Source organism: Protomyces lactucae-debilis (genome assembly GCF_002105105.1).
Source record: "Protomyces lactucae-debilis strain 12-1054 chromosome Unknown BCR37scaffold_10, whole genome shotgun sequence".
In the NCBI taxonomy this organism is placed as follows: domain Eukaryota; kingdom Fungi; phylum Ascomycota; class Taphrinomycetes; order Taphrinales; family Protomycetaceae; genus Protomyces; species Protomyces lactucae-debilis.
In genome coordinates, this window is record NW_024468002.1 from 209,083 (window position 1) to 234,961 (window position 25,879).

Sequence of the window (25,879 nt, forward strand, 5' to 3'; positions counted from 1 at the left end):
CACGCGTCGACCATCAGAGAGCATTATATTCATGATTCAGTGAATTCGTTTCGTCTACTGAGGCCAACAACGACAATGCTCATGATTTGATCTATGGCATCGAACCGGCACCGGAAGGAGGAATATCTGAAGGTGACATGCTGGCTTTGATGGCTGTAGACAGATCAGGGTACAACTCTCATCATTGGTAGAAGGACGGTCCGGCCTTCTCGAGCTGCCCAGGCAGCTCAGCATGAGCATTAAGCACAGCCTGCCTACGTCAAGCATTGATCAAGACCGCAAGCTTCCGAATTCAGGAGGACTTTGGAAGCCAAAAGTCCATGCCCGAATATCAGTGTCGCCGTGATCATGTCAACTCTTGACGATGACAGTTGCTGAATTCAGCCCTGAGAATTCAAGCGGCCAGCCTCTATCACAGAACCTCGGTCTCATGTCCACAGACATCACCTGCTAATGTATGTGTAAAACGCGGAGAATTGCTGTCACCATAGGCTTGGTCGCAACTTTTGCACCACTAGATGATGAGTAATTTCCGTTCTGTTGAGGGGTCTGCCAGCTGACTCGAGATATAGCTGCTTTGAGCATGACCATACGAGTCTAGCCATAGCAGGAGTCGGGCTGCAGGACAGCTGATGCATGTTGGCTGTGCTCGGAAACAGCATACTCATGATGACATGCTGTGTCATTGCTGACACGCCAGCTTAAGATCAACGTGGCCAAGATGCCGAATTTGGTAAATGCGTAGACGAGACTGCGGAAGTAGGGCGCGGCCCGAAATCCAGACCAGCCCAGCCAAGGCTCGGTAGCGAGCTCGAATTTTCATCTCTTGCTCGCACGAGTGTTCAGATCACGCGTACTTGCAAGACACGATTACGGCGAGACATTGTGGACCCGTCCTCGAGATCTCGAGATACGCTCGGCTGTGCTGCCCTACGGGCACAGCCATTCTCTTACCGACTCAACTCGCCAAGACTCATGGGTGAGAGCCTGAGAGGTCAAGCGCAAAGCTTGGCAAGGTGAGTTTCAAAGAGCTGCACAAGACTGTCAACCATCTCTTCACTGATGAAGTTTGTTCGATAGCTGAAGATGATTCGCATCGGACCGCCAGCCAAGGTGACAACGCAGAGATTTATAAGTTCTCCGATCGGCCCATTGGATCCCGAGAAAATGACATCGTCTATACCAAGACGGCTTGCCTCCTTGCTAGTATTTTTTGGCTGCCAATTGCCAAGATTCGAAATCTCAAACGTGCCCGACAGCGAGGTCTCTGTAGCACGCTCAAGGCGTTCCATAACAAAATTTTGCATGCCTGCAACAAGACGAGAGGCGACGCGACTGATCGACCCATCACTTGTCACGGAGTCCTTCTTTTCGTTGACTTTGACTTGCCGGGGAGCGTGATTGTCGATGTAGTTGAACAAGCCCAACAGCTGCAGTGCTTTGCTTCGCGAACCTGGCTGATTGATCTCCTTGTAAAAAGCTTTTGCGGTCTCTACCAAAGTGCTCCTGGGTTGAAGAGAGCTTGCATGCGTTGAAACATAGTTGGCAATTATGTCTTGCTGGCCCTTCAGCAAAGGGCGAAGATTGATGGGTGTGTAAGCCTTGATGTTCTGCGATGCCTTTGGCGTCTGTCCAATCAGGTCAGAGAATGCGTGCAATAGTGCAGCATGGATGAGAGCATGTATGCTGACAGCAGCTTTCTTGGACGTGCCTCGTAGCTTTGCGACTGAATCGGCTGGTAAAACAAGCGAGCGCAGACGACACTGGGTTCTCACCCGTTGTTGCAATGTTGTACTCTGACCCAGGTAGCAAGAAGGGGAGAACCAGCGCTTGACAAAGGATGGTAATGGGACAATCTGCCAAAGCTCTCCTAGCAACATGACTGGGCCAGGCCGAACGTCGAGACGGACCTCAATGGGTTGTGGAAGCGAATCTCTGGCTGACGGAACTGTTGCATCATCAATACCTTCATTGAGTGCTGCGAGCAGCTTCTTGTGAAAGATCAAGCCAGAGGAGCCATCCGCAATTGCGTGATGGAAGGTGAAGGACAGCCAAAACTTGTTATTGTCCACACTCGATTCTGATGCCGGGAGAATCTGTACCTTCCATGGCAGACTCACAGGCAATGCAGTGTTGTGTGTAGCGCAGATAACCTGCTCTACATTACTGCTTCCATCCAAGATTTCGATAGGTAGCTCAGCGAGAGACCATGCCTGGCTTTTGAAGTAGCACTTTTCGGAATTTGTCTCTTCGATACTGCAGCCTAGCAACGCATTCTCCGGTATGACACGTTTCAACAAAGCAAGGCGAACAGACTCTTCTAAGGATTTGGCATCTTGTTTTGAGCCGTCCTGTGTCGAGTAAAGGCAAGAGACATTAACATTGAGGTAGCATTTGAGGTCAGCTCGATAGACACACCAAAGCTCAAGCTTCCCACACGGGCGAGATTCTGTTATGATATCATTTGCTGACATTCGAACAAGACGGACAAGTTGGTCGTCTATACAGTGAGCGGGTTTCGTGTGACCTGATTTAGATATCGCGACAGTCGCACCCCTGAACGCAAATTTGTCACACGCTCGGCTGCATCTGCTGACACTCGTGGTCCGTGGACGCTTGTATCTTGTCAGACTGTCAACCTCCCGTGAGAGACTAAGCTGTGCTTGTATGTCCTGGACGCGTAGCTTGCTTCAACGAACCGCAGCTCCCTCTCTATCAGCTTCAAGACTACATTGTACACATCCTACTTTACAATATTCTGCTCGTGCACGCTCAGGCATGAGACCGCTTTCAAGCACACGCACAGTGGCTGCTGCGGCTGCGACGCTCTTCTCCTGCACAGTAGGTGCGTCTGCTGTGCCCAAAAGACGGGCACGCCCGACTCAAACTGGGCCAAGCACTAAAGTCGGTTCGGAACCAGCAAGTACCTCTGCAGAGGGTGCTAATACCATTGGAGCTGGTGAAGACGCATTCTTCCTGTGCAAGCAGCAAAACAAGCTGTGGCTTGGAGTTATGGATGGTGTTGGCGGCTGGCAGGATATGGGTGTTGATCCAAGCGTCTTTTCACGCGGCCTTGCTGAACATGCCCTTGAAGCTTGTAAGACTTCGACCAATAAGACGGAATCTCCCGCGACTATTTTGCAAACAGCATACAGTGCCGTGCAAAAGGACGCTAGGATCAAGCTTGGCTCTGCAACTGCGCTCATTGCCAGCATTGACACTGCGACTGCTGAATTTGCCGTTGCGAATCTCGGAGATTCAGGGTATTTCATTGCTCGAGCAGGCCAGGTTCTGTATGCATCAAAGCCACAGACGTATTTCTTCAATGCACCCTATCAGCTAGCCAAGATGCCAGACTCCATGCGTCGGCCTGGTCAGCTGGAGAACAAGCCTGCGGATGCCGATCTGCAGACATTTCAGCTTCAATCGGGCGACACGGTCGTCCTGGCTACAGATGGATTCTTTGACAACATTTTTCTCGAGGATGCTTTAGAGTACATGAAGAAAAGTCAGCAAGATGCTGCGAAACAAGCAGCTGCCTTGGTCAAGCAAGCACAAATGGCCGGCGTCTCGAGAACCAAGAATGGTCCTTTCAGTGTTGAGGCTCGGCAAAATCGCATGCGATATGATGGCGGCAAGGAGGACGACATCGCTGTCATTGTACTGCGGGTCGGCGAACAGGGTACAGGTGAGAAGGACAGCTGGCTGGGTGCCATCAAGGCAAAATTGTAAAGCAACAAGCGTTTAATCATTCATCATGCATGGCCGCACCTCGAAGTCGTGCTCGCCATTCTAAAAGGGCTTCAGTGGTCATGCGGATTGTCTGCAGACCGTGAGTCGGCCAGTCACCGAATGACAGGAACCTAGAGAATCTGTCAGTCAGCGTCACGAGAGGGGTTTGCAAGAATGCCTTACCAAAGTGCAGTCAAGTCGCGGCTCACATTGATCAGGCTTCCCAGGAAACTTCTGAGTTTGCTGACCGTATCGCGTATCCGTCCGTCTATCATAGGCGTCACTGATTTCTCCTTCTTTAAATAGTCGATAAAGACATTCTCGAGCAGCTCTTTTGGCTTCAGACCTGTTTGTTCGGGCCACCAAAAGTCGCCGCCACTGGTCATGAAGTCAAGTGTGACAATGGTATAGTTTGCAGTCCTGTCAATCTCTTCCCATGATTCGTCAGACTTTCGTCGTATCTTCAAACTGGCCAGGCGCTTGCCAATCGGGTTTGAGCTTGTAAACACTATTTGCATGCCAGACATTTGAGCAAAGCTTGTGATGTGATGTCCAGTCTGCAGATTCTTAAAGCTGACAATGTTTTCGAGGGTCTCCCAGAGTCCAGCTCCTGTCAGGACAAGGTCAACAAGTCTCGATTGAAAGGGAAAGACGTCCATGACTGCACCCATAGTGATATTGCCCTTTGCGAGACCCGCTCGCAAGCCACCTGAATTTGTCATAGCTGCATCACCCTGTGGATGTGCGTCCAGCATGGCATCTGTCACAAGATTGCCAATGGCGCACTCAGCAAACCAACACGTGAGAGGAGACGGGAAGCGCTTCGTTGCGAAGCCCACAACTTGCCTCGAATATTCCAAGAATGGCTTCCTCCATTCACGAATATCATCTGCAAGCTTGGAATCTTGCTCGATATTCGGCAGAAGCCTGATGGGCTGACCAGCATAGGCGCTGATTCGACCGGTTTCGTCGAACGTTACCTCGAGGTGGCCTAGATTGTAACCCCATTTGCCATTTGTCACGATGGGCACTTCGAAGCCATCTAGGTCCTTCACGAGTGTCGGGTATGGCCCCTGAGAAAAAGGTACATCGCCAAGAAATGTATGGCTGTGCGCACCGACCACCAGACTTAATCCTCGCGTTGCTCGAACAAGATCTTGATCTTCTGCATAACCAATGTGTGTGAGAGCGATGATGCGTTTGAAGCCGCGACCACGCAAGTCATCAATCAGGGTTTGCGCCACTTTGAGCGGTTCAGCAAATGAGACTTCATCTCCTGGCGAACTGATGAACTTTGTATCAGGGGTCAGTAGGCCGAATATTGCAATGCCAAGCCTTGGCAACTCCAAAGTCGGGACAAGCGCGTCATTCAATGCATCGACCTTGGTTCTAACATTGGCACAAACGACCGGGGATGTCAAGTTGCGCAAGTACTTGACAAGATGCTCGTATCCATCGTCAAATTCGTGATTTCCTAGAGTTACTGCATCGAATTGTATACGATTCAGGACCTCTGCCGACTTTGACCCTTTGTAGTACGTGTAAAACAAGGTTCCTTGGAACTCATCTCCAGCATTGAGTACAAGGCTGTTGTCTGGATGCAGCCTGCGCAACTCTTGAATCTGTGCGCTGATGCGAGCGTAGCCGCCGACACAAGCTTTCCTCTTTATATCGCAGGCATCGCCTTTGGGTGTCATCTGGTCAAAGTGCGAATGAAGATCATTGACGTGGATGATATGCACGCTGTCTGGTATACTGTCTGCTTGTGCCGTTACTCCGAGACAACACAATGAAAAGAGCGCCCAGCGCCGCATAGTGAATGCGCCCGCGAGTGACGAGCTATAGCGCTTGTGGTGTCGGCTTCAGTCGCCTCGAGCAGATGTCCAAATACGGTCAGGCAACTTAGAATGAACAGTCACTATTTGCGACTCCATGGCCAGAGATATGGCAGGGACATGATGTTCTCGCTACAAAGCAATGAAACAAATCTAAGGGTCGCAAGCGGAGAGCCTGCAGGGTGAAGTACATCCAAGCAGAAGGAGGCGCCCTTACTGCTGAGCACATTGCACACCCGGGCCTCCCTCGCCATCTTCATCGTCCTCCTGACCATTGTTGGCACGTCCTTCCGCCCGCGCCTCTTGCATAGGGTCAATCTCTTCCATCTCGCACGTTTCTGAATGCGCGCCCTTTGGCAGCTTGACTTTAGGCCGTGGTGGCAATACTTGCTCCAATAGGGCAATCTTGTCCGGTGTGGTCCAGTCTTTTGCAGGGAAGCCAATGGCAAAGCGAATGTAGAGGTTGCCCATTTCGTGATGCCTGTAGGACGGCATACCTTGACCCTCCACAACACGCAAGTCTTGTGGCTTGATGGCTGCACCAGCTGGAATGGGCACTTCGATGAATCGGTTGTCGAGATGCTCCACTAGGATCTTGCCACCGGCAAGCGCAGTCAGCAGGTCAATATGTGCTTGGTAGAAGAGATCATCGTCCTTGCGTTGGAAGCGTTCGTGCTCTTTGAGCTCAAGCACAAAGATGACGTCGCCTGGAATTGTATCAGGTGCTTGGTCTCCTTCGCCGTTGAAGACGATCCGTTGGCCATGCTGCATGCCCTTGTCGATGTGGACTTGAAGCACTTTACGCTCATTGACAATCTTCTTGCCCTTGCACTCTTTGCACTTGTCCTTCTCCTTGCATGTCTCACCCTGTCCGCTGCAGTCTGGGCAGACAGTCTGGAATCGCTGAATCATGGGTCCCATCTGTCGCATCATCATCTTGACACCTTGTCCATCGCAACCAGCACACTTTTTCACAGCACCTTCTTTACCTCCGCGGCCATCACACGCCTTACAGAGGACGTGCTTCTGCAAAGCAAGCTTGGATACTTTACCCACATACAAGTCCTCCAAGGTGACTTTGAGGACATGCGACAGATCTTTACCCTTCTGTGGGCCACGCTGCTGCTGCCGACCACCACCGCCACCAAACATGCCGCCTCCAAAGAACTGTGAGAACAAGTCTTCTGGGTTCATACCACCATGACCGCCACCACCTCCGCTGAGTCCCTCCTCACCATACTGGTCATAGATTTGCCGCTTGCTGGAGTCGGCTAGGACTTCATACGCGTGGCTGATTTCCTTGAATTTATCGCCAGCATCGGGGTTCTTGTCTGGGTGATACTTGAGTGCAAGCTTGCGATACCTAGGAGGATGTTAGTTTGTGTGTTGAATGAGGCTACCAGGTCGACATACGCCTTTTTGAGGTCCTGCTGCGTTAGTCATCGTCTTGGAAGTGGTTTCTTGCCCCGAATTGACCGGGAAAGAAAGATGGGACTTACAGACTCGCTTGCGCTTGGGTCAACACCGAGTGTATCGTATAGCTTGGAGTCGCGGACCATGCGTGCCTGGCTATGCTCTGTAGGATTGGAGGATGAGGGGCGGTTGGTGCTCTTGAAGTTTTTGAGCCGCAGAAGGATTCGAAAGTTTTGGAACACAGCGCACGACCAGGCCCAAGGCGAGAGACCAGATAGTCACTAGTTCTACTGTTACTTCTACAGGCGAGCTAATGGGCTTCCTCATGCGGCCCAGGACACAGCTCATCCAGCTCCTGCTTGTCCTTGTACCGGTGCCCGCACCAGAAGCAGTAGCTGTATGTTTCGCGCAGATAGATCAAGACGCGGTCCAAACGCTCACCGACATCCAAAGCCTCAAATGCATCCAGCTCCTCGTCTGCTTCTTCTTCTCCCTCTTCCTCCAGTGTGGCTCTCAGCTTCCTCCGCCGCTCCATCATCTGCTCTTCGTCAACTGCAGCATCTTCATTTATATGCTCCAGTGCATCTTCATCATTGAATTGCCGATTCGTGAAGCTGAGCGCATGGTCCAGCATCTGCTGCCGTAGCAACCGCTCTCGCTCTTTCGCCTGCCGGTGTCTTACACGCGATCGCCAAAGCACATTGACACGATGCATTGCAGTGACTGCTTCTTCACCGAGTGTGTCCACGTCAAGCCGCTCACAAACGCCCTGAGCAGCGTGTAATTGACCTTCAAGCCGTCGTGTCTCCTTTTCTGTTCGTACTGCTTCCCGATAGCCTTCTTCTGTAGCGTGTTCTTCCGCCTCGACAGCTTCTACTTGTGCCATGAATTGTCTCTTTTGTTCTGCCGCCAAGCCAATGCCGCCGCGTTCAGCGAGCACAGAGGGTGCGAGAGGTTCCTTGAGGGCGTTCTTCTGGAAGGACTCTTGGACGCCTAGTGCAGTGCCCTCTTGATAGCCCATCTTGTTCATCATGCGCATCGCCTTTGACAAGGTCGGAACAGCATGGATGGGCTTAGCGAGCGCTTCTTCACGCGCCTGATGAGCCCTCTCTTCTTCTGTCGGTTGTCTCTCGCGTCCCTTGTCGGCACGCTTCAAACGCTCGCGGTCATGTTTGGATAATAAAGAGCTGGCCTTTTCGCCAGTATCGAACGTCATGCTCAAGTAGTCTTCTTCATCGCTTTCTTCTTCCTTTGTGGCAGCTTCGTCCTCCTCCAGCAGGACTTTTGGCGACTTGTGTACTGTCTCTGTTTCTGCCTGCTCCTCGACCCACGAAGGCAGCTTGCGCTTCATCGGTGCGCTATTGGTGTTGTGGTCGCATGCATGACGTCGTGGTCGCATCGGTCAACGACGCAACGACGACCTCGATGTGCACAGACGACAGCTCAAGAGACTTTTCAGGATCTGCTTCTGATGGCTGACGAAGCAGACATGGCCCAGCTGCTCAAGACGCTCAAGCAAGTCAAGCGCCTAATCCCACCGTAAGCTTCATCAGTCTTGAACCATCCAACCGCTGACATACTATAAAGACTCTCGCCAAGCTTCCATAAAGGTCAAGCAGGCCGGACACTCGTGATTGGTGGTTCAGAGAACTACACAGGTGCTCCGTACTATGCTTGCATGTCTTCAATGCTGCTCGGTGCAGATATGGGCCATATCTTGTGTGACAATGAAGCAGGCTCTGTCATTAAGTCCTACTCACCAGACTTGATTGTCTTTCCCATTTTACGCCAATCGAATGACCAGTCAAGCGAGCAGAGTGATGTGGATGCTATGATGGACAAGGTGACACCGCTCTTTGATCGCATGTCGAGTGTGAGTCTAGGGCCTGGACTCGGTCGCGATGCACTCATGCAAAAGACTGCAGCAGCCATTGTACAGACCCTCAAGGAACGCAAGATGCCGCTCGTGATTGACGCAGATGGTCTATGGCTCATCAAGAATGAACCAAACCTCGTTCAAGGGTACTTGGAATGTGTCTTGACGCCCAACGTTGTTGAATTTGGACGTCTTGCAGAAGCCGCTGGTTTGAAGGAAGCAATGAAGAAGGAAAGCAAAGAGAAGCAATGTCTCCTCCTAAGCAAGACGTTGGGCGTGACAATCGTACAGAAGGGACCGAAAGACTACATTTCAAATGGAAAAGAAACGCTTGTTGTGGATATGCCTGGAGGATTGAAACGGTGCGGAGGTCAAGGTGATGTCCTGAGTGGTACGATGGGCACGTTTCTCTCATGGCAAGCAGCGTATCGCGCAGGTCTGTGGGAAGAAGATACAGAAGATCACATGGACGCCGAGCGTTGTATGCTCTTGGCTGCGTTTGGCGCTTGTGCCACCACACGATTTTGCTCAAGACATGCATTCGACACAAAAGGACGCGGCATGATGGCAACGGATCTTGTGGCTAGCGTGGGAGACGCATACAAGGCACTATTCGACTCGCCAGAGGAGCAGGTTCAGCGCATATTAGGAGACCGAGATGCCAAGATATAAGTCATGAGTAGCATTGGAAATTTAACTTAGTAGCGTTCCAGCCGTCGTTTCTTTCGGTGTGCTGCTTGTCGCGTCGTATCTGAATCACTGTCAATCGTCAAACTCTCCAATGCACCTGCATCATCCTCGCCTAATGTTGAAGCATCAGTAAACTTGTGTTTTGCCAAGGAGTGTCTAGACTAACCTGAATTAGCGCGCTTTCCTAGTGCGCCAGGAGGAATCTTACCGCCAGTCGATTCTTCGAGAATGGCCAAGAGCGTTTGCCACCCACCAGACTCAATCAGTCCCTGTGCCTTTTCCATACTGCCCGTTGCGGCCGTTTCACAAAGCATGCCAAGTTCTTGTTTTGAGAGGATATCCAGTGAAGCGAGGTACAAGACGAGATGAAAATCTTGAATGGCCTTGATGGATGCCTGGCCTGATTGTGTAGCAGACTCACTTAATTTCAACTGCTTCGCAACAGCTGCGAGATCGCCAGCTTCGCCAATCGCACCACGATGCTCAATAGGAAACGTCGCACCAAATCGCTCTTGCGGCTCATTTGGGAATCCGTGCGTGAGCGTCACAAGTAAGTATTCCATTGGAAATGCAGGCTTGGCATTCTCCTTGACCTGTCGCCCATATTCATTGACTTTTGAGTAAAACACTTCAGGAATGTATACCTTTGCATCGTCTTCTTCCTTGCATACCAAAATAGTGTTTGGGTCTGTGCTGGGTTCGACAACATGTGCAGAGAACAAGGCAACTCCTTGTTCTGAGATTTGGTAAGGAGCAATGTCAATAGCGCCTGTATCAGGACTCCCAGAGACCACGGCAGTGATGAATTTCGAGCCGTACCGCCCGTTCGCTGCCCAATGTGACTTGCAGGGATGCTCAGATTGAAACAAGGCAGCAAGTTGTGCTTCCAAACTTGAGAGGAAGAAAGAATCAATATGTCTTTTCCGCAGGACGGTACCCTTGCCTGACCCGTCATCGGTCAAATCGGTAAATAAGCAACCCACCAATTCTAGATTGCATCGCTCAGCAACTTGCATGACGAGCGCACGGTCTTCCCAGGGTAAAAGTTCAATACCATCAGCATGGCACGCTTGTGGTGGCTCGTAAATCACTTGGGCAACGGCTTTTTGACCCAGGGGAACACCTTCATAGGCTTGCACAGTACCGAATAAAAACCCAAATCGCTGATGCCCTGATTTCCGCCAATAGTCCAAGAATTTGTCGACAATGGTTGGATTCGCAAATTCAAGATGATCCATCATTCGGTAATCTTGGCGTTGAAGCGTGACTGCGGAGGGTTGGCATTTGCTGCAGATACCACCGGGCCAAGGGGCGTGTCCTGTTGTGCAATTCGGCAGGACTGTGACCACTGGTTCGCTAAGTGGTGGAATGAAGGAGCTATTGAGTTCCGGCTTATTGGTTGCGCTATTGACCTTTTTGAGGTGTGCATGGAAGGATGCATGCTTGATTTTGTGTTCCTCTAGGTACGTCGCATCGAAGGCTGTCGTTAGCTTTCATTGTGTAGAGCGGATGCTTACGTTCAAGAGGCATGCAGTAGTCACACATGCCTTTCGGGCCATGCTTACACATCCGATCGCGCGTCCTTGGGATCTTGCCAGATTGCTTTTCTAGCTGATCATCCACGGGGTGCTGTTTCACCGTCTTCCACGCATCTGCTGATACGGCAGGTGGTCGCGTAGATGGTTTGATGGGTACAGAGGCACCAGAGAGTTTATGCGCCGTTGCTTTGACAGGTTCCGTCTCTGTTGGCATGTCTGATGCACGATCGCTGAATTGGAGGAAGAGCATATCCCCATGCTTCATACCGAGCTGAGCGATAGTCTTGCCATGGAGTGTATTGAAGGAGGTGAAGGGGCCAGAGGGTTTATCACAGAGTGCAAGGGAAGCTGGGTCGGCTGAGGGGAGCGCTTGCGCAATGGCTTCGTGGACACTACGAAAGTCATCACTTGCTTGAAAGGTTGCCCTGGCTGTCCCTAGCCGGGAGCGATAACGAAGTGTCTGCCCGTTAGCATCTCAATTTACAAAACAAGAACGTACGATGCTCATACGGGAGGTGTACGCGTCTGAGATGCTTCGTGGTTGAGTTGAAGACGTCACGGGCAGAGTCAGATGGGGAGGCAACGATTTACTCTTGACTTGGTCTTGTACTGTATCTGGCATATATGCAGAGCTATCTACCCAGCTTGACCAGTGCTCTCTCCTTCAGCACATCGCGAAATGTCAGGCTGATTCGAGTCTGGCGAGGCAGTGTCGTCTGCTGGTACGCACAAGAAAGCATAGACCAATTCACAATAGACGCCTCCGATAGATCCTGATCCACTTCAACCTCATCAATTCCATGCAGATAGTCCGTATACGTTGAGCCACATGTGACGAGCAACGATCCAGGCTCCTGCACAAGGTTTGCGACTTTTTGTCGATCACTCTTGTTGTAGAGATGATACACGCAATGACTGCCCAGAGTGATGGTGCAGACTAGCGGATAATATGCTGGCCCATCTTCATGCGCATGAATACCCTGACCGGGCTGATACTCATTGATCAGTACATGATTTGGGCGTTGATGAGGGGACGCTTCAAACACACCTAGTGGCAGGAGTGTGCGTTCTATCACTTCTTGCAGGTACCCAGGTAATGCTTGTTTCAGCAAGGTTGTACCCTGTAGCAGCTGCGAGGGCAGTGCTTGCAAGCGACGATTAGAAAGCGTGTGCCAGGCTTTTGACGCTTGGATCTTGGCAATGAGACGCGCTTGTTCAGTGGGAGAGACGACACCGGGGATATAGAAGAGGTCTAAGCCTTGGCAGATGCGGTATTCCTGCAGCTGCTCCATCCATTGTAGGAGGAAAGTAGGATAAGACTAGTATCAGTTTGTCCAAGTGTTGGTCTTTGTTCACGTGCCAAGATCCCCGACAACTCAAGAGGCGACTTGGACCAACTACTTTTAACTACTACTCCAACACTCAAGACAGGATGACGCGCTCCAAGAACTACCGCAAAGTATCAAGCGACGCCTTTGACCGACACGACTTCAATGCGCGCCTATCCCAAGACACGCAACACCCCCCACCCGCCTATGAGAAACCAGAACACATCACAGAAAGTGATCTCGACAGTGGCGAAGAAGATGCGCTCGATACCCTTCTCGAAGACGACCCAATGCATGCAACACCAGCTGGTAAAAAGGCAAATAAACGACAGCAGCGAAAATGGAGGAAGGCTATGCGAAAGGGTCGTGGCAAGCTCTCGAAACATGTACTCGGGGTGGTCTTTTTGATTGTGCTGCTTCTTGCTGGTGGTGCTGTGGTGTGCGCATTGATGCTGGGTGGGAAAGCGCCATCCACGGCGGTACAGGAGACGAATGCGTCGGTTGAGGAAGTGTTGAAGGGGATGACGGAGGTGCCTACATTGATTGGCTCCTTGCCTATTGATATGGGTCATCCAGTGCTCAATGAAGTCCCTGACGTTGCGCCTATCCCGTCAAAGGAAGACGACGGGAGCGAGACGGCAGTCAATGACCCACCTGCCTTGTCTGCAGAAGCCGTGGATCAAGTCCTATCAACCAATGCACAGCTGGCAGACAAGACATCCGCTGCTGTCGAGGCCGCGGAAGCCGCAGTGGCACAAGCAGCTGAGGATGGCAAGGAGGCTGCATCAGAGGCAGGTTCGCGATTCATGGATATGTGGGATGATATGATGGCTTGGATGGATGCAAAGTGGGCAGACATCGTTGGCAATGTCCCTGGACAGACGGAGGCGTACTGACCATGAATCCATGATTCAACCAGACATGATGGTGATTTCAGTTTTCAAATAGCAGTGCGTTCAAGTATCATTCAGTTAGTATTCGTAGAGTCAGTGATGATGGTTTTGTATGTAGTGCATCGTGCTAATGGAAGACTCTGCAAGCAATCAGGTTGGACTGCTTAGCAACTCATCATTGGGAAAAAGGTATGCTGCGCCAAGTGACTTGTCGGATGTGTGTGATGGACGTAAGTTGTCGCTTTAGACGGTGGAAGGGTAGAGCATGACGCGCACCGATGCACCGAATGTCTTTGGCGGCAGGTTGTTTCGGAACCGTGCGCGCACAAGACCTGAGTTGCCGTGTGTCCTTGCAATCTTGCCCCAGATGACACGGATGCGTGATCCGCGAATCTCCTTCTTGGCCTTGTAGACGTAGGCAATACGCTTGCCGAGGTAGAATTGAGCCTCTTGTGGTGTGTCGCAGCCTTCAATCTTGATGAGGGATACGTCGGGGTTTGTTGTGCGCTTTGCCCGTTGGTAGGAGATGTGCTTTCCCTTGACGTACAGACGGTGTTGCTCTAGTAGATGGGTTAGTATGCTTGTTGAACGTCGTCGTGCCAGGCTGTTGGTTGGGTTATGGAATCAGTGTCGCCTCCAGACGCGACGCACACTGCTGCATATCCCCTTCCCGACAATGCCTGGCACTCGCAGGCCTACTCACCAGTCATGATTGAATATAATGTGTCCTGCTGCTGCCTCTTGTCTCCTCTGTCTGGTGTGGTCTCCTTCTCTCTCTCGCTGTCTCGACCGGGACTGCGAATATTCATTGCCAGACACCCGGGTGCGTCTTGTCTATCACGTGCATCGCCAGATCTGGAGCCAAGATTGAGGAGTATGACAGCAACAGACAGACAGCTACACGCATCTGCTAAGACTTACAGTCTAACTTACAGAGACCATGCAGCGTCTCTAATACCCGCTGCAGCGCATGGCTGTTTCCTTCTCGTCGCTCGCAAAGTACTACCTCCTCGCATCCCTCGCTGCATTTGCATCCCTCTACGCCCTCAACGCGCGTACCTCCATCTACATGCTGCTCGTTGCTGTGCTAGGTGTCGGCCTCGTGCCTCTCATGACACTCTTCGTCTCCATCTCCCTCACAAAGATCTTCGTCTCCTCCTCCCTCAGAGCCCTTCGAGCTGCACTCAGGCTGCCCTTTAGACTCATCAGGCACGCTCCAAAACTCGTGAGGCGATGCTTCGAGTTTCCTATTATTCTTACCTTTTTCCTGTGGTTCAGGCTGCTTGTGTTTTGGGATCGTTTTGTACTACGGCGCGCATTGCAGTACTCGTCTGTCGGTAGACATGCATCGGGTCGTCGCATCTCTGTTGTCAATAGCACAGCACCGACATTCGAACCCATGAACTACTTTGCCGATTCAGAAGAGTTTGATGTACGCACAGCCCTCTCGCTTGCTAATTTCGCAAAACTGGCGTATGAGGATAAGCCCGTCATCTTGCATGAATTGAAAAAGGCGGGCTTCGAGACGGATTCCTTCAGGACAGTCTTTTACCAAAACACATCAGCTTTTTTGGCCGTCAAGGATGGTGTAGTGGTCATTAGCTTTCGTGGCACAGAACCTCTCAATCTCATGCATGTCATGACGGATCTGAAGGGTCGACTTGTCAAGATTGCTGATCTCGATGATTCAGACGAACATGCCGGTCGCGTGCACTATGGCTTTCTCAAGGCACTGCGATTGCACCGAAAAGATCAACCAAAACCGCGCAATACATCAGGTGATACATCTGCCAGTGAAACAGAAGGCTCAAACAAGCGACCCGCCAACAAGCGCAAGACGAGTCGGCTCGTGCATGACGCAGAGGATAGCATCGGTTCCATCTTTTCTGCTTTGCTCAGTCTGCCTGGCTTACTGACCCGTTCAGCTGCTAGCTTCGTCATGCAGCCGATTGATGTCAACTTTCCACTCAGTCGCAACAAAATCACTGCTTTTGAGCAGATTCAAAAGGTCCTCGAAGACTACGATACAAAGTATGACATTGAAAAGATTTTCGTTACTGGACACTCACTTGGCGCTGCCCTGTCTGTGGTGTGGTATGCACAGACCCTCCTCACCTCCTCGCCCCTCGTTTCAAAACTCGCCGACAAAATTCACGTTTGTGGCTTTGGTACGCCGAGACTTGCCGACAAGCAATTCAAGCGATGGATGGATCACAAGGGATACTCGAAGAATATATGGAAGGTGGTGAATGCGCAAGATATGGTGCCACGACAGCCTGGCTTGGCGCATGATCCGCTTCGTTTTCTCAAGTTGGAGTTTGCAGAGTGTCCGGGTATGACGGTGCATCTACGTCCTCTTATGGAGGAGACTCAACAAGCCCTCCAGGAAGGCGCCTCCCTCAAGACCCCTCATCGTCAAGACTCCCTCAAGATCCAGGAGAGTATCGCAGCATTGGACGAGAGCGACGGCAGTGATGAAGCCCAAGGTTATGTCACCTACAAAGATGGCTATGTTCCGCCCATGCGTTTCTGGACACTCTCTGGTCTTCTTTCTATGCACACCATTCGCATTATTCGCAGCAGTAAAGCAAGCTGGCTCTGGATCGCAGCGCGCATCTTTATCCCCTTTGTCATGTTTGACCATATCCCTGGGGAGTATACACGTGTCTTGTCTGAGATTTGGGAGGAGAGTGATGAAGCGTTTGCTGAGCGACAATTGGGAAAGGATACGAGCATGCCGAATGGTCATGCACGCCCTGCATTTACACGGAAACGCTCAAAAGTATTGACTGGCCCTATGCAAGCTTAACATTCAATGTCGCATGAAAGTTCTTGCAAGCCTGGATCCCAGAGAATACTGCGTAGCAGTAAATCTCGTACCGTGTAACCACCGACTCTGAATTGATCTAACGGAACACGACTCGATGAATCGTCCGTGCACGAATCGACCCATGCTGCGGTAAAGGCACTCTCATATGCATCGCTGATGAGTTTGCATATTTCTCCTCTGCGAAAACCAACAGAACAATCTGCTGGTCGTAACCGGCACGGCTGCTGTTTCGGGAATGGAAAGTGGAGGATGAGTGAAGCGCCATGACATGGACCCGTCACGGGATCCTCTCTACCTACCATGCGCTCCAAGTCACGCTGCAAATCTTGCTGATTGAGACACACGTACGGTAAGAGCAAAAGTCTAGGCAGACCTGCACGACACTGCGATTCCCAAACGCAGGAAAAAGTGATGCGGCGTGGTCGATCAGAGAGGTATGCGCGCGTTAGGTTGGATGATTTGCGTTGGAGTGGAGGCGAGGTCAGATAATCGCGCAGCTGCGTCAATGGATCTGGTTTTTGCGCATCGTCGCTGGGTGGACTGGCGCTGTATGCGCTTTGTGAGCTTTGAGACAGGACGCGTATGGCCGTTGCGCTCGTAGAGGAGGACATGCTAGACATGGTCAGGGTTTGATAGACAATGGAGTAATACTATGCAAGCTATAAAGCAAATAGACTTGCTGTTTGTTCATCTGCAACGCCTCTCGTTGTGGTCGTCGCGCAGGTGCGGCGTTTGAGTATCCTGAGACTTAGTCAGTTTCGACGACTTACCGAGAAGCTGGCATAAAAGGCCTCGCTCGCCTCTGCAAAGGCGTTCAAACAATCATGCAGTTTCTCAGCATTCTTACATTCGCCTGTGCCGTTGCTGCCGTCCAGGATCTCGGTGTCGCCGACGATGATATGCTCGACCATGACGGTATGGTCATGACGACTGAGATGGATACGGCCTACTCCAGGCTCGTCGATCAAGCAATCAAGGCGGCAGCCAGTCCTGTCCGAGCAGCAGAGGGTAACATGAGCCAAGCGGTTGTGCCTCATACATTCAGCCATGCCAAGAGCACCAACTCGACCAGCATCGTAAGCGATTGTCCATCAAAACACTGACTAACAGACAGAAGCACAAAAATGGCGCATCCACCCAGCAAAAGCTAGCAGCTGGACTCGTCAGTGTGGCTCTTGTCGCCACAATGCTTTAGAATTGCTTAGTGATTGGAGACCTTGTTGACAAATTTTGACCAGCTCTCTGGTGACCCATCGATGCCGTGCTTGAGCTCCTTCCATGCGTTGTTGTCGCGGATGCCAACAATCTCGCCGTTGATGCGGACGGTGCAGCTGTAGCGAACGCCGAGAGATTGCGTGTATTTTCCGCTCTTTTGCATCAGTTCATCTCCCTTTGCCTCGTATGTCTGAATGACAGCAGCCTTTTGTGCTGTGGTGAGACCTGCTGCAGACAAGCAATCATCTAGATGCTTCAACGGAACCACACCAATCTGTTCAAAGTTGCGATTGTACAAATCGGTAAAATTGAGAATGTTGAAGGACATGCCCATCACTGCTTCGACAGCGAGCTCAATCTTGTTGCCATTGCATTCGAGCTCGCCGTGCTTGCAGCTTCCGTCTTGGTTTGTGATGCATTCGAGCTTGATGCGTGCGTCTGCAGGGAAGGATTTGCTAGCCTGAGAAAAGACGACTTCAGCAGAGACTGCATCAGGGCAGCGAGACATGATAAATAGCTCGATTAAAGTCATTTGCATTTCAGCTTCAATCAATGTGTAGTCAGATGAGTGGACAGTGAGGTCTTGGTGATGAGGCTCCATCTCCCACTCGCCCAAACAAAAGACGAACCTGCCCACAACCACGGGTTAACGACGACGCGTACTTTGCAATACACCCTGAACCTTGTATTGAAGACCATCTCTTGGCTTGCAGCTGGCCTTCTAATCATGCAAATTGGATCCGGCAAGAGTCAGCTGGCTGACGCTTCTAGCTGAACATCCACGAAGCTGCTCGCAATGCTCAGCGAATGCGGCATTCAATCTGATACTCCTTAAACAAAGAGAGCTTCGCTATACGAAGTGTCATACAAAGTGTCAGGAGTAGATGCAAGTCTTGCGGCATAAAGCGCTAGACGGCGCAAAACGCTCAGACTTCAAGATGCATCTCACTCAGCGTATCGCATGCCCCGTCGCACTGCTCAGCTTGGGTACATGCACACTAGCACGCACGCACGGAGAGACAGTGGATGCGGTTCGCTACAACGCCACACTGGCAGGCCCAATTGACTCGCCTCACGGCTATTTTCGTTTCTATCCAAAGACGACTCAAAGCGGAGCAACGCCGGTAGCTCATATCGAAATCAAGTTGACCAACTTTGTTAATAGCACGGCGGGCAACTTTTCTTACCACATTCACCAGAATCGGGTGCCAGATATCATTACAAATCCAGCCATCGACTGTATGCAAGCTGGCGGTCACCTGAACTCCAAAGGCGTTGCCGACACAGTCATCTGTGACCATGAGCACCCCGACCTCTGCCAAGATGGCGACTTGTCCGGTAAATACGGCAAAGTTCCAGCTCTCCAAGTCGCCTCGCCAGCCAAGACGTGGAGAATCAAATTTGACGACCCATTCTTGGCATTCACCACTGAAGGCAATGGCATTGTGGGCCGCTCTGTGGTTGTGCACGACAAGGACAAGAAGCGTCTGGCCTGTGCCAATATCGTCGAGTTTCACAGTAGTAAACATTGATAATCCGATAGCCGCTCCCCACCTGCAAATCCAGTTTCAGCAGGACGTTGTATCTGTCGTCTCATTTCTGAAACCATTCCAGTGATGAATCTTGGGCGTCCATGATATAGATTCTCTACCCTTCAAGCCTATTCAATGCAGGTCACACATAATGTTCATTCTTGCTTTCATCTGTCTTGCTCAAGCAGCAACAATACCTCAGCGTGCTCCAGGGACACAGCTGTCTGCCGTCTTTAATGGCCCATCAGATTCGCCTCAAGGTTACATCCACTTCACCTCGGCCAATGTCAATGACGGCATCAATGAAATGATTGTTGGCATACGCCTCTTCAACTTTGACGCAAGCATTGGCAACTTTTCCTACCACATCCACGAAAAGCCAGTGCCGGAACGCATCACTGACCCGGGAAAAGACTGCTTGGTAGCAGGTGGGCATTTCGATACCAACGGCATCACAGACACGCATGTTTGTGACATGAACAACAAGCATGCGTGCCAAGTGGGAGATTTGTCTGGAAAGTACGACAAGATACAAGTGTATCGCGTCAAGACCAGGTCATCCGTCTATCGCCACATTTATAGTGACGAGCGCCTACAAGTGGATGTCGGGTCTGGTATTTCAGGTCGGAGTGTGGTCATTCATGATAATGCCAAGAAGCGTATTGCCTGTGCCAACATCTTGCCAGTGCCAGCATGAGAATGCGCTATATATGTGTGTGCTTTTGGCGTACATCGTCAAGCGTTAGGTATAATAGACATATTGTCTGCTTCTTTATTTGTGAATGTTGTGCTCAACCTGAGCAGCTCAGCTTGTTGAAGTTGGACAGCATGGTCTTGTCTCCTTCGCTACTGGCCATGGAAGGGTTATTGTACGACTCGCGCACTCGCGACTGAAGACGACATTGTTCAACATCGATGATTTTGTGCTAGCCGTCTAGTTCGGTTGCGGTAATGCTAGGCTGCTAGCTGGGACTCTGGGAGTTAACTCGGAACATTGAGTCGCGTCTGTACGCGAAGTCCATGGATTCGAGCGCTCCAGATGACAGGTTCGCTTAACAGGCAAATCTCCCAATTCGACGGCCCCCGCAATTCAGGGGAATATGCAAGAATCAACAAGATGATTGGGGATACGGGCCGCATGATAGCAGCAATCAATTTGACAGGTCAAGCAAAGCGTAGAACCTCGACTATATTGTCTGGACTCTACAGTGACTCCATCCAGCTCAAGTGAGACTATGCTCAATATGCTACGAGTATGCTTGGAGCTGGTATTTGCAGTGTCAATGTGATGTGCCTGCGAGCCAGAGTCGAGACTACCGTACGGCTGCTGCGTGGTCTTTCTCATCAGCATCGATGCAGTAATAGACCAATTGCAATAGTTCAGAGCTGGTCCAGGATCGCGGAATCAGCGACGCTTATTTGGCCTACCCCTTTTGGGACGTCTCCAAGAATTCCAGCTTCTGCCTTTGCACTGAGTCTGGACTCTGCAGTACTTGCCTGACGGGATAACAACATATAAAGCGCCTAGGCGCGCGATTTGTTGCCTCAGGCGTATATCTATTCACAAAGGATACACAAGATGAGCGACTACGAAGATGATGTTGAAGACTCCGAAGAGGAAGTAGAAGAAGGTAAGCCGACACTTGCTAAATCACTGAATTAACACGCAGAAGAGGAAGAACAAGAGGAAGAGGAGGAAGAAGAAGAAGAAGAAGAGGAGGAGGAGGAGGAGGAGGAAGAGGAAGAAGAAGAGGAGGAGGAAGCAGAGGAAGAGGAAGCTGAAGAAGAGGAAGAAGTCGATGAGGAAGATGTCGATGAAGAAGACGAAGAAGAAGAGATTGTGGCTTCCGGAGACGAGGAAGACGAAGAAGATCAAGTTGTCGCCTCTGGAGAGGAAGAGGAAGAGGAAGAGGAAGAAGCCTACGAGTCTGAAGAATTCGAGTACCACAACGAGGAAGCGTACGAAGAGTACGAAGAGACCCACACAACCGAAACCTGGGAATCCAGCACGTCTTGGGCCACCAGCCATGGCTATACGGACGGTCAGATGCCATACACGGAGACCTTCACCTCTGGTGTTGGCCTTGGAGGTTACAACAGCAACACGAACCACTTTGGTATTGTGCAAGGCTTGCCACCCAGCTGGTCCAACCTCGCCAATCTCCATTATCTTGGTCCACCCAAGCCGCCCAAGCACGGGAAGCAGTACAAACCACCTCGCAATGTCCCTCACGGTGCTCAAAAGGCAAGTCATCCGCTTCCCTGCTGATACTAACCGCAGTTTGGCCCAGGCATGCAGTATGTGCCATCTGATCTGTCGGGTCAAAAGAAAGCCTTGTTGATTGGCATCAACTATTTCGGCACAGACGGCGAGCTCAACGGATGCATCAATGATGGTATGAATTCATGTTCAAACCCTTCTAACTTGCAGTGCACAACATGGCGGAATTCCTCATTGAACGTTATGGCTTTTCGGCTGACCAGATGGTCGTTTTGACGGACGACCAGACCAACGAGAAGGGTCAGCCAACGCGTGAAAACATCCTGACTGCAATGCGATGGCTGGTGGGTGGTGCCAAGCCGGGTGATGACCTGTTCCTCTCCTATTCTGGCCACGGCGGAAGTCAAGAGGATGAAGATGGCGATGAGGATGATGGCAACGACGAGACCATGTGTCCTGTGGATTACCAGGAGAATGGTCAAATTGTCGATGACGAGATCCACAGTATCTGTGTCAGGCCCTTGCCTGCAGGCTGTCGCTTGACTGCTCTCTTTGATTGTTGCCACTCTGGCAGTATCATGGACTTGCCATACCTCTACTCCCCCAAGGGTGTCATCTCCGAGCCAAATTTCATGAAGAATGCCGGCGAAGATTTGATCAAGCTCGGTCAGCAGCTCAAGAAGGGCAATACGGAAGGTGCCGATACGCAGAAATTGCTTGCTGCCATCTCGCAAGCCAATGGTCAAGGCGACGCCGTCAAGGCTTCCAAAACGTCAGCTGCAGATGTCATCTGCTTTACGGGATGCAAGGACGATCAAACCTCAGCAGATGCAACGATCTGTGATCAGGCACAAGGCGCATTGACGTATGCGTTCAAAAATGCCTTGCTCAAGGAACCCAACCAGTCCTTCCTGGAGCTCCTCAACAATCTGCGTCGCGAGATGAAGGAGGGCGAGTTTACGCAGATTCCACAAATGTCGGCGTGTCACCCAATCAATATGAATGTCGCCTTTACCATGTAGTTTTCTGTACATATTTGTTATACTATGGAGTCGAGAGACGTTTGAAGCCTGGCGGTGGTTGAGGGCCAAAGGCCTGCTGACTGAATGTGGGCAATTGCGGCTGATAGGCTTGATGCTGGTAGCCGTGTCCATACATTTGTCCTGGAAGAGAGGCCTTGGGCGCTTGAGGATGCGCGAGGATAGTATGCTGAGGCATAGACGGCGGTACGGATTGTGGTTGTGATTGTCCAAGCGCTGGTTCAAAGGGTTTACCAAATTGATACGCTGGCGGTCCTTTCGCTGGCTCTTGCCAGTAATTCGCATAGTGCTTGTTGCTGTCCTCTTGACGTCCACCTCCCAGCGCGGGAAGCCGTGGCTCCTTGTCACTGCTGAGCAGACTGTTGATGGACGATGTACGCGGTTTAGCTGTCTCTGTTTGAGGAGGACGCATAGCAAAAGGGAAGGGCTCCTTGGCCTTGTTAAAGTCGAACGTACTGCTGTGGACTTGTGGTGATGCATTGCGGGATGGATGGACAGACGTATGCGTATGATGATGGTGGTGGTGATGGTGTGTTGGTTTTGGCGCATGATGGTGGTGATGATGATGCTGTCCGAGATGTTGCGACATGGAGACATGTTGTGACTTCTTTTGGATGCCCATCTCTGCGAGATCTGATTCAACTTCTTTCGCTGCAGCTTGAGAGACTTCTGGTGCACAAGGAAAGCCAATGTACTTTTTGACACTCGCCAGGATGGCCACCTCTGCATTGTGATCGCGCCTGTGCTTGAGCTGCGTTGCCTTTCGTTCGGGCACGACATAGCCATACTCTGGTACTGCCATATCCATGACGCGCTTCTCTCGATGAATCTGAAACCATTCTGCCGATGTTTTTGATAGCAATCCAGCACGCAGCTTTTGACGGTCCTGCGCGTACTGTGAGTGCGCCATCCACTTTTTAGCCTGGTACTCCACTTCAATCTCCTTGCGACGCGACACGACGAGGACTTTCGCGCGCTGCAGACGCGTTGTATGCCTTGCAGCATTTTGATTTGCCTTCTCCTGGAGTATTGGATGGTCGCCGCTCTCTGCAAGTGCAATCTCCGCTTCGACTTGTCGCAGACGTTCGTTGTATAGTTTTTGCCGTAAGGATGCAAAGTCTTGTTCAATGTCGCGCAACGCAGCCATGGCGTCTTGTCGATGTCGCACGCGTTCCGCCGCTTCGCTGTCTGCGTCGCCTTCTTGCTCTGCTTCCGGCTCTACCTCCACATCTGCCTCTTCCTCTGCTTCCTCGGGCTCGACTTCTGCATCGACATCGCCCTCCATGTCTTCAGCGTCGGGAGACGTGACCTTGCCGAGTAGAATATCCTTGATTTCATTTGCCGTATCATTCTCATTGTCATCATCTGAGAGGACTTCATCGTACCGCGTAATACCACCAAGCCGCTTCATATTCATGGGGCCGGGTGAGACTTCTGCTGAGCGCTTGCGTTTGCGCGAATCAGCGACATCGATGGCCATGTCTGCAACCGGTTCGACTTGTGGCGATGGCTCTTCGACCTCCTCTACATCCGCGTCTGATCCGGCCTCTGAGTCCTGATGATCGTGCTCAGAGGCAGACAAGTTGTCTAGGTCATCTGGGATCTCGACATCCTGCATGACGCTGTCGTTTTCTTGTACGTCTTCGTCTTCAGCCACAGACCCTTGCCCAGACGCTTCGTCCTCCTCCTCCTCTTCTTCCTCTAGCTCGTCGTCGTGTTCATCGAGGTGTTGCGTGGAGGCTTGTGATTCTGGAGTGAGAGACTTGCCGTCATCAGAGAAGAGGGTGCCGCGCGATGGTGAGGCTGCGGCGGGTGCCTCTTCCATGGATGCGCCTTGCTGAGTGTCTTGAGTGAGTTGGTGAGAGGGCAGGTTGCCAGGTGGTGGTGGTCTGCTGCTGCTGCTTTCTCCCACGCAAGAAGATTTATATCCAGCGACGAGCTATACATCTAGCTATACATTTATTACTCGACTGCATCATGGACACGGCCATCGACAAGACTATCGCAGACTTGTTTGCCGCCAGTGCAGGACCCATCAAGGCAGCACCCAAAAAGGACCGCTTCCTTCACGTAGAACAGCCCACACAAACAGTCGAGCAAGCACCAGAACCCGCAGCAAGTGAAGAAGAGGCAGTCGAGGTACCCGTCAAGGAGAAGCGCAAGAAGCAGAAACGGAAGCGCGATGATGTCTTGCTGGAAGATTTGTACATGTCGAAACTGGCAGCAAGTGATGAGCCTGTTGCGAAAAAGGCGACCCATGAACCGACCCCTGTAGAGCCTGCGTCTGGTTCTGTGTCTGACTCTGGTTCTGTGTCTGACTCTGGTTCTGTGTCTGACTCTGAGGGTGAAGAGATGCCGGCCGGCGACAATCTCGTGCATGAGTCTCAGCAGCGTCAAGACAAGGAACTCAACAAGGCACAATCTACCGTCTTTTGCGGCAACTTGCCCACCACTGTCATCACCTCTCACACCACCTTCAAACAACTCAAAGCACTCTTCAGCCAACATGGTCGTGTCCTCAGCATTCGATTCCGCTCTATTGCTTTTTCAGAGCTTCTACCCAGAAAAGTGGCTTTCGTGCAAGGCAAATTCCATCCAGAACGCGATACAGCCAATGCCTACATCGTCTACAATGATCCAGAAGCAGCACGCAAAGCACTCTCCCTGAACGGCAGTGTTTTCCTAGAAAAGCATATTCGCGTGGACAGCGTTGCGCATCCTGCTGCGCATGAGAATAAGAAGTGTGTCTTTGTTGGGAGCTTGCCATTTGAAGCGAAGGAGGAACCATTGTGGAAGCACTTTAGTGTTGCCGGAGAGATTGAGTCGGTTCGCATTATTCGGGATCGCAAGACGAATGTCGGCAAGGGCTTTGCGTATGTGCAATTCAAGGATGCATCTTCCGTGCAGAATGCTCTACTTCTCAATGAAAAGAAGCTTGGTGAGAAGGGCCGCAAGTTGCGAGTAACGCGAGCCACCAAGATGCCAAGTAAGCACAAGTCTGAGCAAAAAGAGCGCGATCAAATCACCAACCCAAACTTGAAGCCGCGCGACAAGGCAAAGCTTGGGCGTGTCAAGAATTTGATGGGGTCACAAGCAGCGGCAAAGCTCAAGCTGTTGCAAAAGGAGCTGGCACTAGAGGGAGAGCGTGCGAGTAAGCCGGATGGCGCAAGGAAAAAGAAGAAGAGTAAGGGATCACTTGCTAGGAGTAAGGCGAGAGCTGCCGTGTATCGTAAAGTTGAGGGTTAGACATCACCAAATAGTTTCTAACGTTAGTTGTGAGATGCTAGCATACACATACCTGGACACGCTTCATAACGGAGTCTTTGTCTGGGTCGTATGGGTGTTCCTTGCTGGGAATTTCCAAGACAGCAGGGAATGCCTTTGTGTATTGATCAAGCCGCGGCCTGATCTGCTCTGCAATATGCTGATTGATGAGGAGGATGGCGACATCATCTCGCTCATTGACAAAGTTGTCAAACGTCTTTTCAATTGTCTCGACCGGCGTGCTGCCAGAGACGATGAGGAAGTTTTGTGAGCCGCTTGTTTTTTGGCCAGTGCCAGCGAGGAGGAGACCTGTGGTAGTGTCTTCATCAGCAATGGAAGCAATCAAGACGCGCGCTGCATTTTCTTTAGCTGAGGACATTTGTAGTTGTGGTTGTGGTTGTCGTCGTCGACTCGTCATCTACAGGTAGAAGTAGTTTCAGTCTGCGGCTGCTAGTACCACATCAATTCTACC

At 51.2% G+C, this 25,879-nt stretch overlaps 19 protein-coding genes across 19 annotated transcripts; 9 read left to right on the forward strand and 10 right to left on the reverse strand.

Annotated features, from left to right (window-relative positions):
• Positions 1-995: 995 nt before the first annotated feature.
• Positions 996-2,474, reverse strand: BCR37DRAFT_387461 (alcohol acetyltransferase-domain-containing protein; the record flags this gene model as incomplete). The annotated part of the gene is made up of 1 exon (XM_040870538.1): positions 996-2,474. The coding sequence occupies one exon, from the start codon at positions 2,472-2,474 to the stop codon at positions 996-998; it is 1,479 nt and encodes a 492-aa protein (XP_040725105.1).
• Positions 2,475-2,604: 130 nt separating this feature from the next.
• On the forward strand, positions 2,605-4,166 carry BCR37DRAFT_379885 (phosphatase 2C-like domain-containing protein). Its single transcript, XM_040869365.1, has 2 exons — positions 2,605-3,863; positions 3,916-4,166. Exon 1 carries the CDS (start codon positions 2,668-2,670, stop codon positions 3,730-3,732), a length of 1,065 nt encoding a protein of 354 aa, XP_040725106.1. The 5' UTR covers positions 2,605-2,667; the 3' UTR covers positions 3,733-3,863; positions 3,916-4,166.
• On the reverse strand, positions 3,823-5,663 carry BCR37DRAFT_24600 (5'-nucleotidase). Its single transcript, XM_040866588.1, has one exon. It carries the CDS (start codon positions 5,544-5,546, stop codon positions 3,912-3,914), a length of 1,635 nt encoding a protein of 544 aa, XP_040725107.1. The 5' UTR covers positions 5,547-5,663; the 3' UTR covers positions 3,823-3,911.
• A 117-nt stretch (positions 5,664-5,780) lies between these two features.
• BCR37DRAFT_347584 (chaperone protein dnaJ) lies at positions 5,781-7,126 on the reverse strand (the record flags this gene model as incomplete). The annotated part of the gene is made up of 3 exons (XM_040867777.1): positions 5,781-6,930; positions 6,981-6,994; positions 7,067-7,126. The coding sequence occupies 3 exons, from the start codon at positions 7,124-7,126 to the stop codon at positions 5,781-5,783; spliced, it is 1,224 nt and encodes a 407-aa protein (XP_040725108.1).
• Positions 7,127-7,290: 164 nt separating this feature from the next.
• On the reverse strand, positions 7,291-8,331 carry BCR37DRAFT_393022 (uncharacterized protein; the record flags this gene model as incomplete). The annotated part of the gene is made up of 1 exon (XM_040871235.1): positions 7,291-8,331. One exon carries the CDS (start codon positions 8,329-8,331, stop codon positions 7,291-7,293), a length of 1,041 nt encoding a protein of 346 aa, XP_040725109.1.
• A 66-nt stretch (positions 8,332-8,397) lies between these two features.
• Positions 8,398-9,645, forward strand: BCR37DRAFT_379888 (Ribokinase-like protein). The gene is made up of 2 exons (XM_040869366.1): positions 8,398-8,519; positions 8,568-9,645. The coding sequence occupies exons 1-2, from the start codon at positions 8,452-8,454 to the stop codon at positions 9,526-9,528; spliced, it is 1,029 nt and encodes a 342-aa protein (XP_040725110.1). The 5' UTR covers positions 8,398-8,451; the 3' UTR covers positions 9,529-9,645.
• Positions 9,589-11,670, reverse strand: BCR37DRAFT_27910 (NPL4 family-domain-containing protein). The gene is made up of 3 exons (XM_040866811.1): positions 11,064-11,670; positions 9,755-11,026; positions 9,589-9,653 (listed from the first exon to the last, which is right to left on the reverse strand). The coding sequence occupies exons 1-3, from the start codon at positions 11,347-11,349 to the stop codon at positions 9,649-9,651; spliced, it is 1,563 nt and encodes a 520-aa protein (XP_040725111.1). The 5' UTR covers positions 11,350-11,670; the 3' UTR covers positions 9,589-9,648.
• A 780-nt stretch (positions 11,671-12,450) lies between these two features.
• Positions 12,451-13,760, forward strand: BCR37DRAFT_379891 (uncharacterized protein). The gene has a single exon (XM_040869367.1). It carries the CDS (start codon positions 12,517-12,519, stop codon positions 13,306-13,308), a length of 792 nt encoding a protein of 263 aa, XP_040725112.1. The 5' UTR covers positions 12,451-12,516; the 3' UTR covers positions 13,309-13,760.
• BCR37DRAFT_393026 (ribosomal protein L35A) lies at positions 13,549-14,015 on the reverse strand (the record flags this gene model as incomplete). The annotated part of the gene is made up of 2 exons (XM_040871236.1): positions 13,549-13,865; positions 14,009-14,015. 2 exons carry the CDS (start codon positions 14,013-14,015, stop codon positions 13,549-13,551), a joined length of 324 nt encoding a protein of 107 aa, XP_040725113.1.
• Positions 14,016-14,275: 260 nt separating this feature from the next.
• BCR37DRAFT_393027 (class 3-domain-containing protein) lies at positions 14,276-16,114 on the forward strand (the record flags this gene model as incomplete). The annotated part of the gene is made up of 1 exon (XM_040871237.1): positions 14,276-16,114. The coding sequence occupies one exon, from the start codon at positions 14,276-14,278 to the stop codon at positions 16,112-16,114; it is 1,839 nt and encodes a 612-aa protein (XP_040725114.1).
• A 689-nt stretch (positions 16,115-16,803) lies between these two features.
• Positions 16,804-17,465, forward strand: BCR37DRAFT_26383 (uncharacterized protein). Its single transcript, XM_040866729.1, has 2 exons — positions 16,804-17,211; positions 17,250-17,465. The coding sequence occupies exons 1-2, from the start codon at positions 16,960-16,962 to the stop codon at positions 17,328-17,330; spliced, it is 333 nt and encodes a 110-aa protein (XP_040725115.1). The 5' UTR covers positions 16,804-16,959; the 3' UTR covers positions 17,331-17,465.
• Positions 17,288-18,215, reverse strand: BCR37DRAFT_28398 (uncharacterized protein). The gene has a single exon (XM_040866839.1). The coding sequence runs from the start codon at positions 17,949-17,951 to the stop codon at positions 17,337-17,339; it is 615 nt and encodes a 204-aa protein (XP_040725116.1). The 5' UTR covers positions 17,952-18,215; the 3' UTR covers positions 17,288-17,336.
• A 19-nt stretch (positions 18,216-18,234) lies between these two features.
• BCR37DRAFT_393029 (uncharacterized protein) lies at positions 18,235-18,882 on the forward strand (the record flags this gene model as incomplete). Its single annotated transcript, XM_040871238.1, has 1 exon — positions 18,235-18,882. One exon carries the CDS (start codon positions 18,235-18,237, stop codon positions 18,880-18,882), a length of 648 nt encoding a protein of 215 aa, XP_040725117.1.
• Positions 18,883-19,033: 151 nt separating this feature from the next.
• On the forward strand, positions 19,034-19,579 carry BCR37DRAFT_393030 (superoxide dismutase; the record flags this gene model as incomplete). The annotated part of the gene is made up of 1 exon (XM_040871239.1): positions 19,034-19,579. The coding sequence occupies one exon, from the start codon at positions 19,034-19,036 to the stop codon at positions 19,577-19,579; it is 546 nt and encodes a 181-aa protein (XP_040725118.1).
• Positions 19,580-20,416: 837 nt separating this feature from the next.
• On the reverse strand, positions 20,417-21,127 carry BCR37DRAFT_379896 (uncharacterized protein). Its single transcript, XM_040869368.1, has 2 exons — positions 20,553-21,127; positions 20,417-20,513 (listed from the first exon to the last, which is right to left on the reverse strand). The coding sequence occupies exons 1-2, from the start codon at positions 21,047-21,049 to the stop codon at positions 20,444-20,446; spliced, it is 567 nt and encodes a 188-aa protein (XP_040725119.1). The 5' UTR covers positions 21,050-21,127; the 3' UTR covers positions 20,417-20,443.
• Positions 21,128-21,175: 48 nt separating this feature from the next.
• BCR37DRAFT_347488 (peptidase C14, caspase domain-containing protein) lies at positions 21,176-22,125 on the forward strand (the record flags this gene model as incomplete). Its single annotated transcript, XM_040867772.1, has 2 exons — positions 21,176-21,278; positions 21,314-22,125. The coding sequence occupies 2 exons, from the start codon at positions 21,176-21,178 to the stop codon at positions 22,123-22,125; spliced, it is 915 nt and encodes a 304-aa protein (XP_040725120.1).
• A 22-nt stretch (positions 22,126-22,147) lies between these two features.
• Positions 22,148-23,968, reverse strand: BCR37DRAFT_387473 (Sds3-like-domain-containing protein; the record flags this gene model as incomplete). The annotated part of the gene is made up of 1 exon (XM_040870539.1): positions 22,148-23,968. One exon carries the CDS (start codon positions 23,966-23,968, stop codon positions 22,148-22,150), a length of 1,821 nt encoding a protein of 606 aa, XP_040725121.1.
• Positions 23,969-24,085: 117 nt separating this feature from the next.
• BCR37DRAFT_379899 (uncharacterized protein) lies at positions 24,086-25,405 on the forward strand. Its single transcript, XM_040869369.1, has one exon. The coding sequence runs from the start codon at positions 24,121-24,123 to the stop codon at positions 25,387-25,389; it is 1,269 nt and encodes a 422-aa protein (XP_040725122.1). The 5' UTR covers positions 24,086-24,120; the 3' UTR covers positions 25,390-25,405.
• A 21-nt stretch (positions 25,406-25,426) lies between these two features.
• BCR37DRAFT_393034 (vacuolar ATP synthase subunit F) lies at positions 25,427-25,786 on the reverse strand (the record flags this gene model as incomplete). Its single annotated transcript, XM_040871240.1, has 1 exon — positions 25,427-25,786. The coding sequence occupies one exon, from the start codon at positions 25,784-25,786 to the stop codon at positions 25,427-25,429; it is 360 nt and encodes a 119-aa protein (XP_040725123.1).
• Positions 25,787-25,879: the final 93 nt, after the last annotated feature.

What these genes read in the sequence shown, in the direction of transcription:
- BCR37DRAFT_379885 (XM_040869365.1), top strand. Translation starts at nt 2,668, where the DNA reads ATGTCCTGGACGCGTAGCTTGCTTCAACGAACCGCAGCTCCCTCTCTA.
- BCR37DRAFT_24600 (XM_040866588.1), bottom strand. Translation starts at nt 5,546, where the DNA reads ATGCGGCGCTGGGCGCTCTTTTCATTGTGTTGTCTCGGAGTAACGGCA.
- BCR37DRAFT_379888 (XM_040869366.1), top strand. Translation starts at nt 8,452, where the DNA reads ATGGCTGACGAAGCAGACATGGCCCAGCTGCTCAAGACGCTCAAGCAA. An exon ending in GTCAAGCGCCTAATCCCACC is followed by an intron (nt 8,520 to 8,567) that starts GTAAGCTTCATC and finishes CATACTATAAAG; the next exon opens with ACTCTCGCCAAGCTTCCATA.
- BCR37DRAFT_27910 (XM_040866811.1), bottom strand. Translation starts at nt 11,349, where the DNA reads ATGAAGCATGGGGATATGCTCTTCCTCCAATTCAGCGATCGTGCATCA. An exon ending in CTACTGCATGCCTCTTGAAC is followed by an intron (nt 11,027 to 11,063) that starts GTAAGCATCCGC and finishes AGCTAACGACAG; the next exon opens with CCTTCGATGCGACGTACCTA.
- BCR37DRAFT_379891 (XM_040869367.1), top strand. Translation starts at nt 12,517, where the DNA reads ATGACGCGCTCCAAGAACTACCGCAAAGTATCAAGCGACGCCTTTGAC.
- BCR37DRAFT_26383 (XM_040866729.1), top strand. Translation starts at nt 16,960, where the DNA reads ATGCAGTTTCTCAGCATTCTTACATTCGCCTGTGCCGTTGCTGCCGTC. An exon ending in GCACCAACTCGACCAGCATC is followed by an intron (nt 17,212 to 17,249) that starts GTAAGCGATTGT and finishes ACTAACAGACAG; the next exon opens with AAGCACAAAAATGGCGCATC.
- BCR37DRAFT_28398 (XM_040866839.1), bottom strand. Translation starts at nt 17,951, where the DNA reads ATGGAGCCTCATCACCAAGACCTCACTGTCCACTCATCTGACTACACA.
- BCR37DRAFT_379896 (XM_040869368.1), bottom strand. Translation starts at nt 21,049, where the DNA reads ATGGAGATTGGCGAGGTTGGACCAGCTGGGTGGCAAGCCTTGCACAAT. An exon ending in TTCCTCTTGTTCTTCCTCTT is followed by an intron (nt 20,514 to 20,552) that starts CTGCGTGTTAAT and finishes GTGTCGGCTTAC; the next exon opens with CTTCTTCTACTTCCTCTTCG.
- BCR37DRAFT_379899 (XM_040869369.1), top strand. Translation starts at nt 24,121, where the DNA reads ATGGACACGGCCATCGACAAGACTATCGCAGACTTGTTTGCCGCCAGT.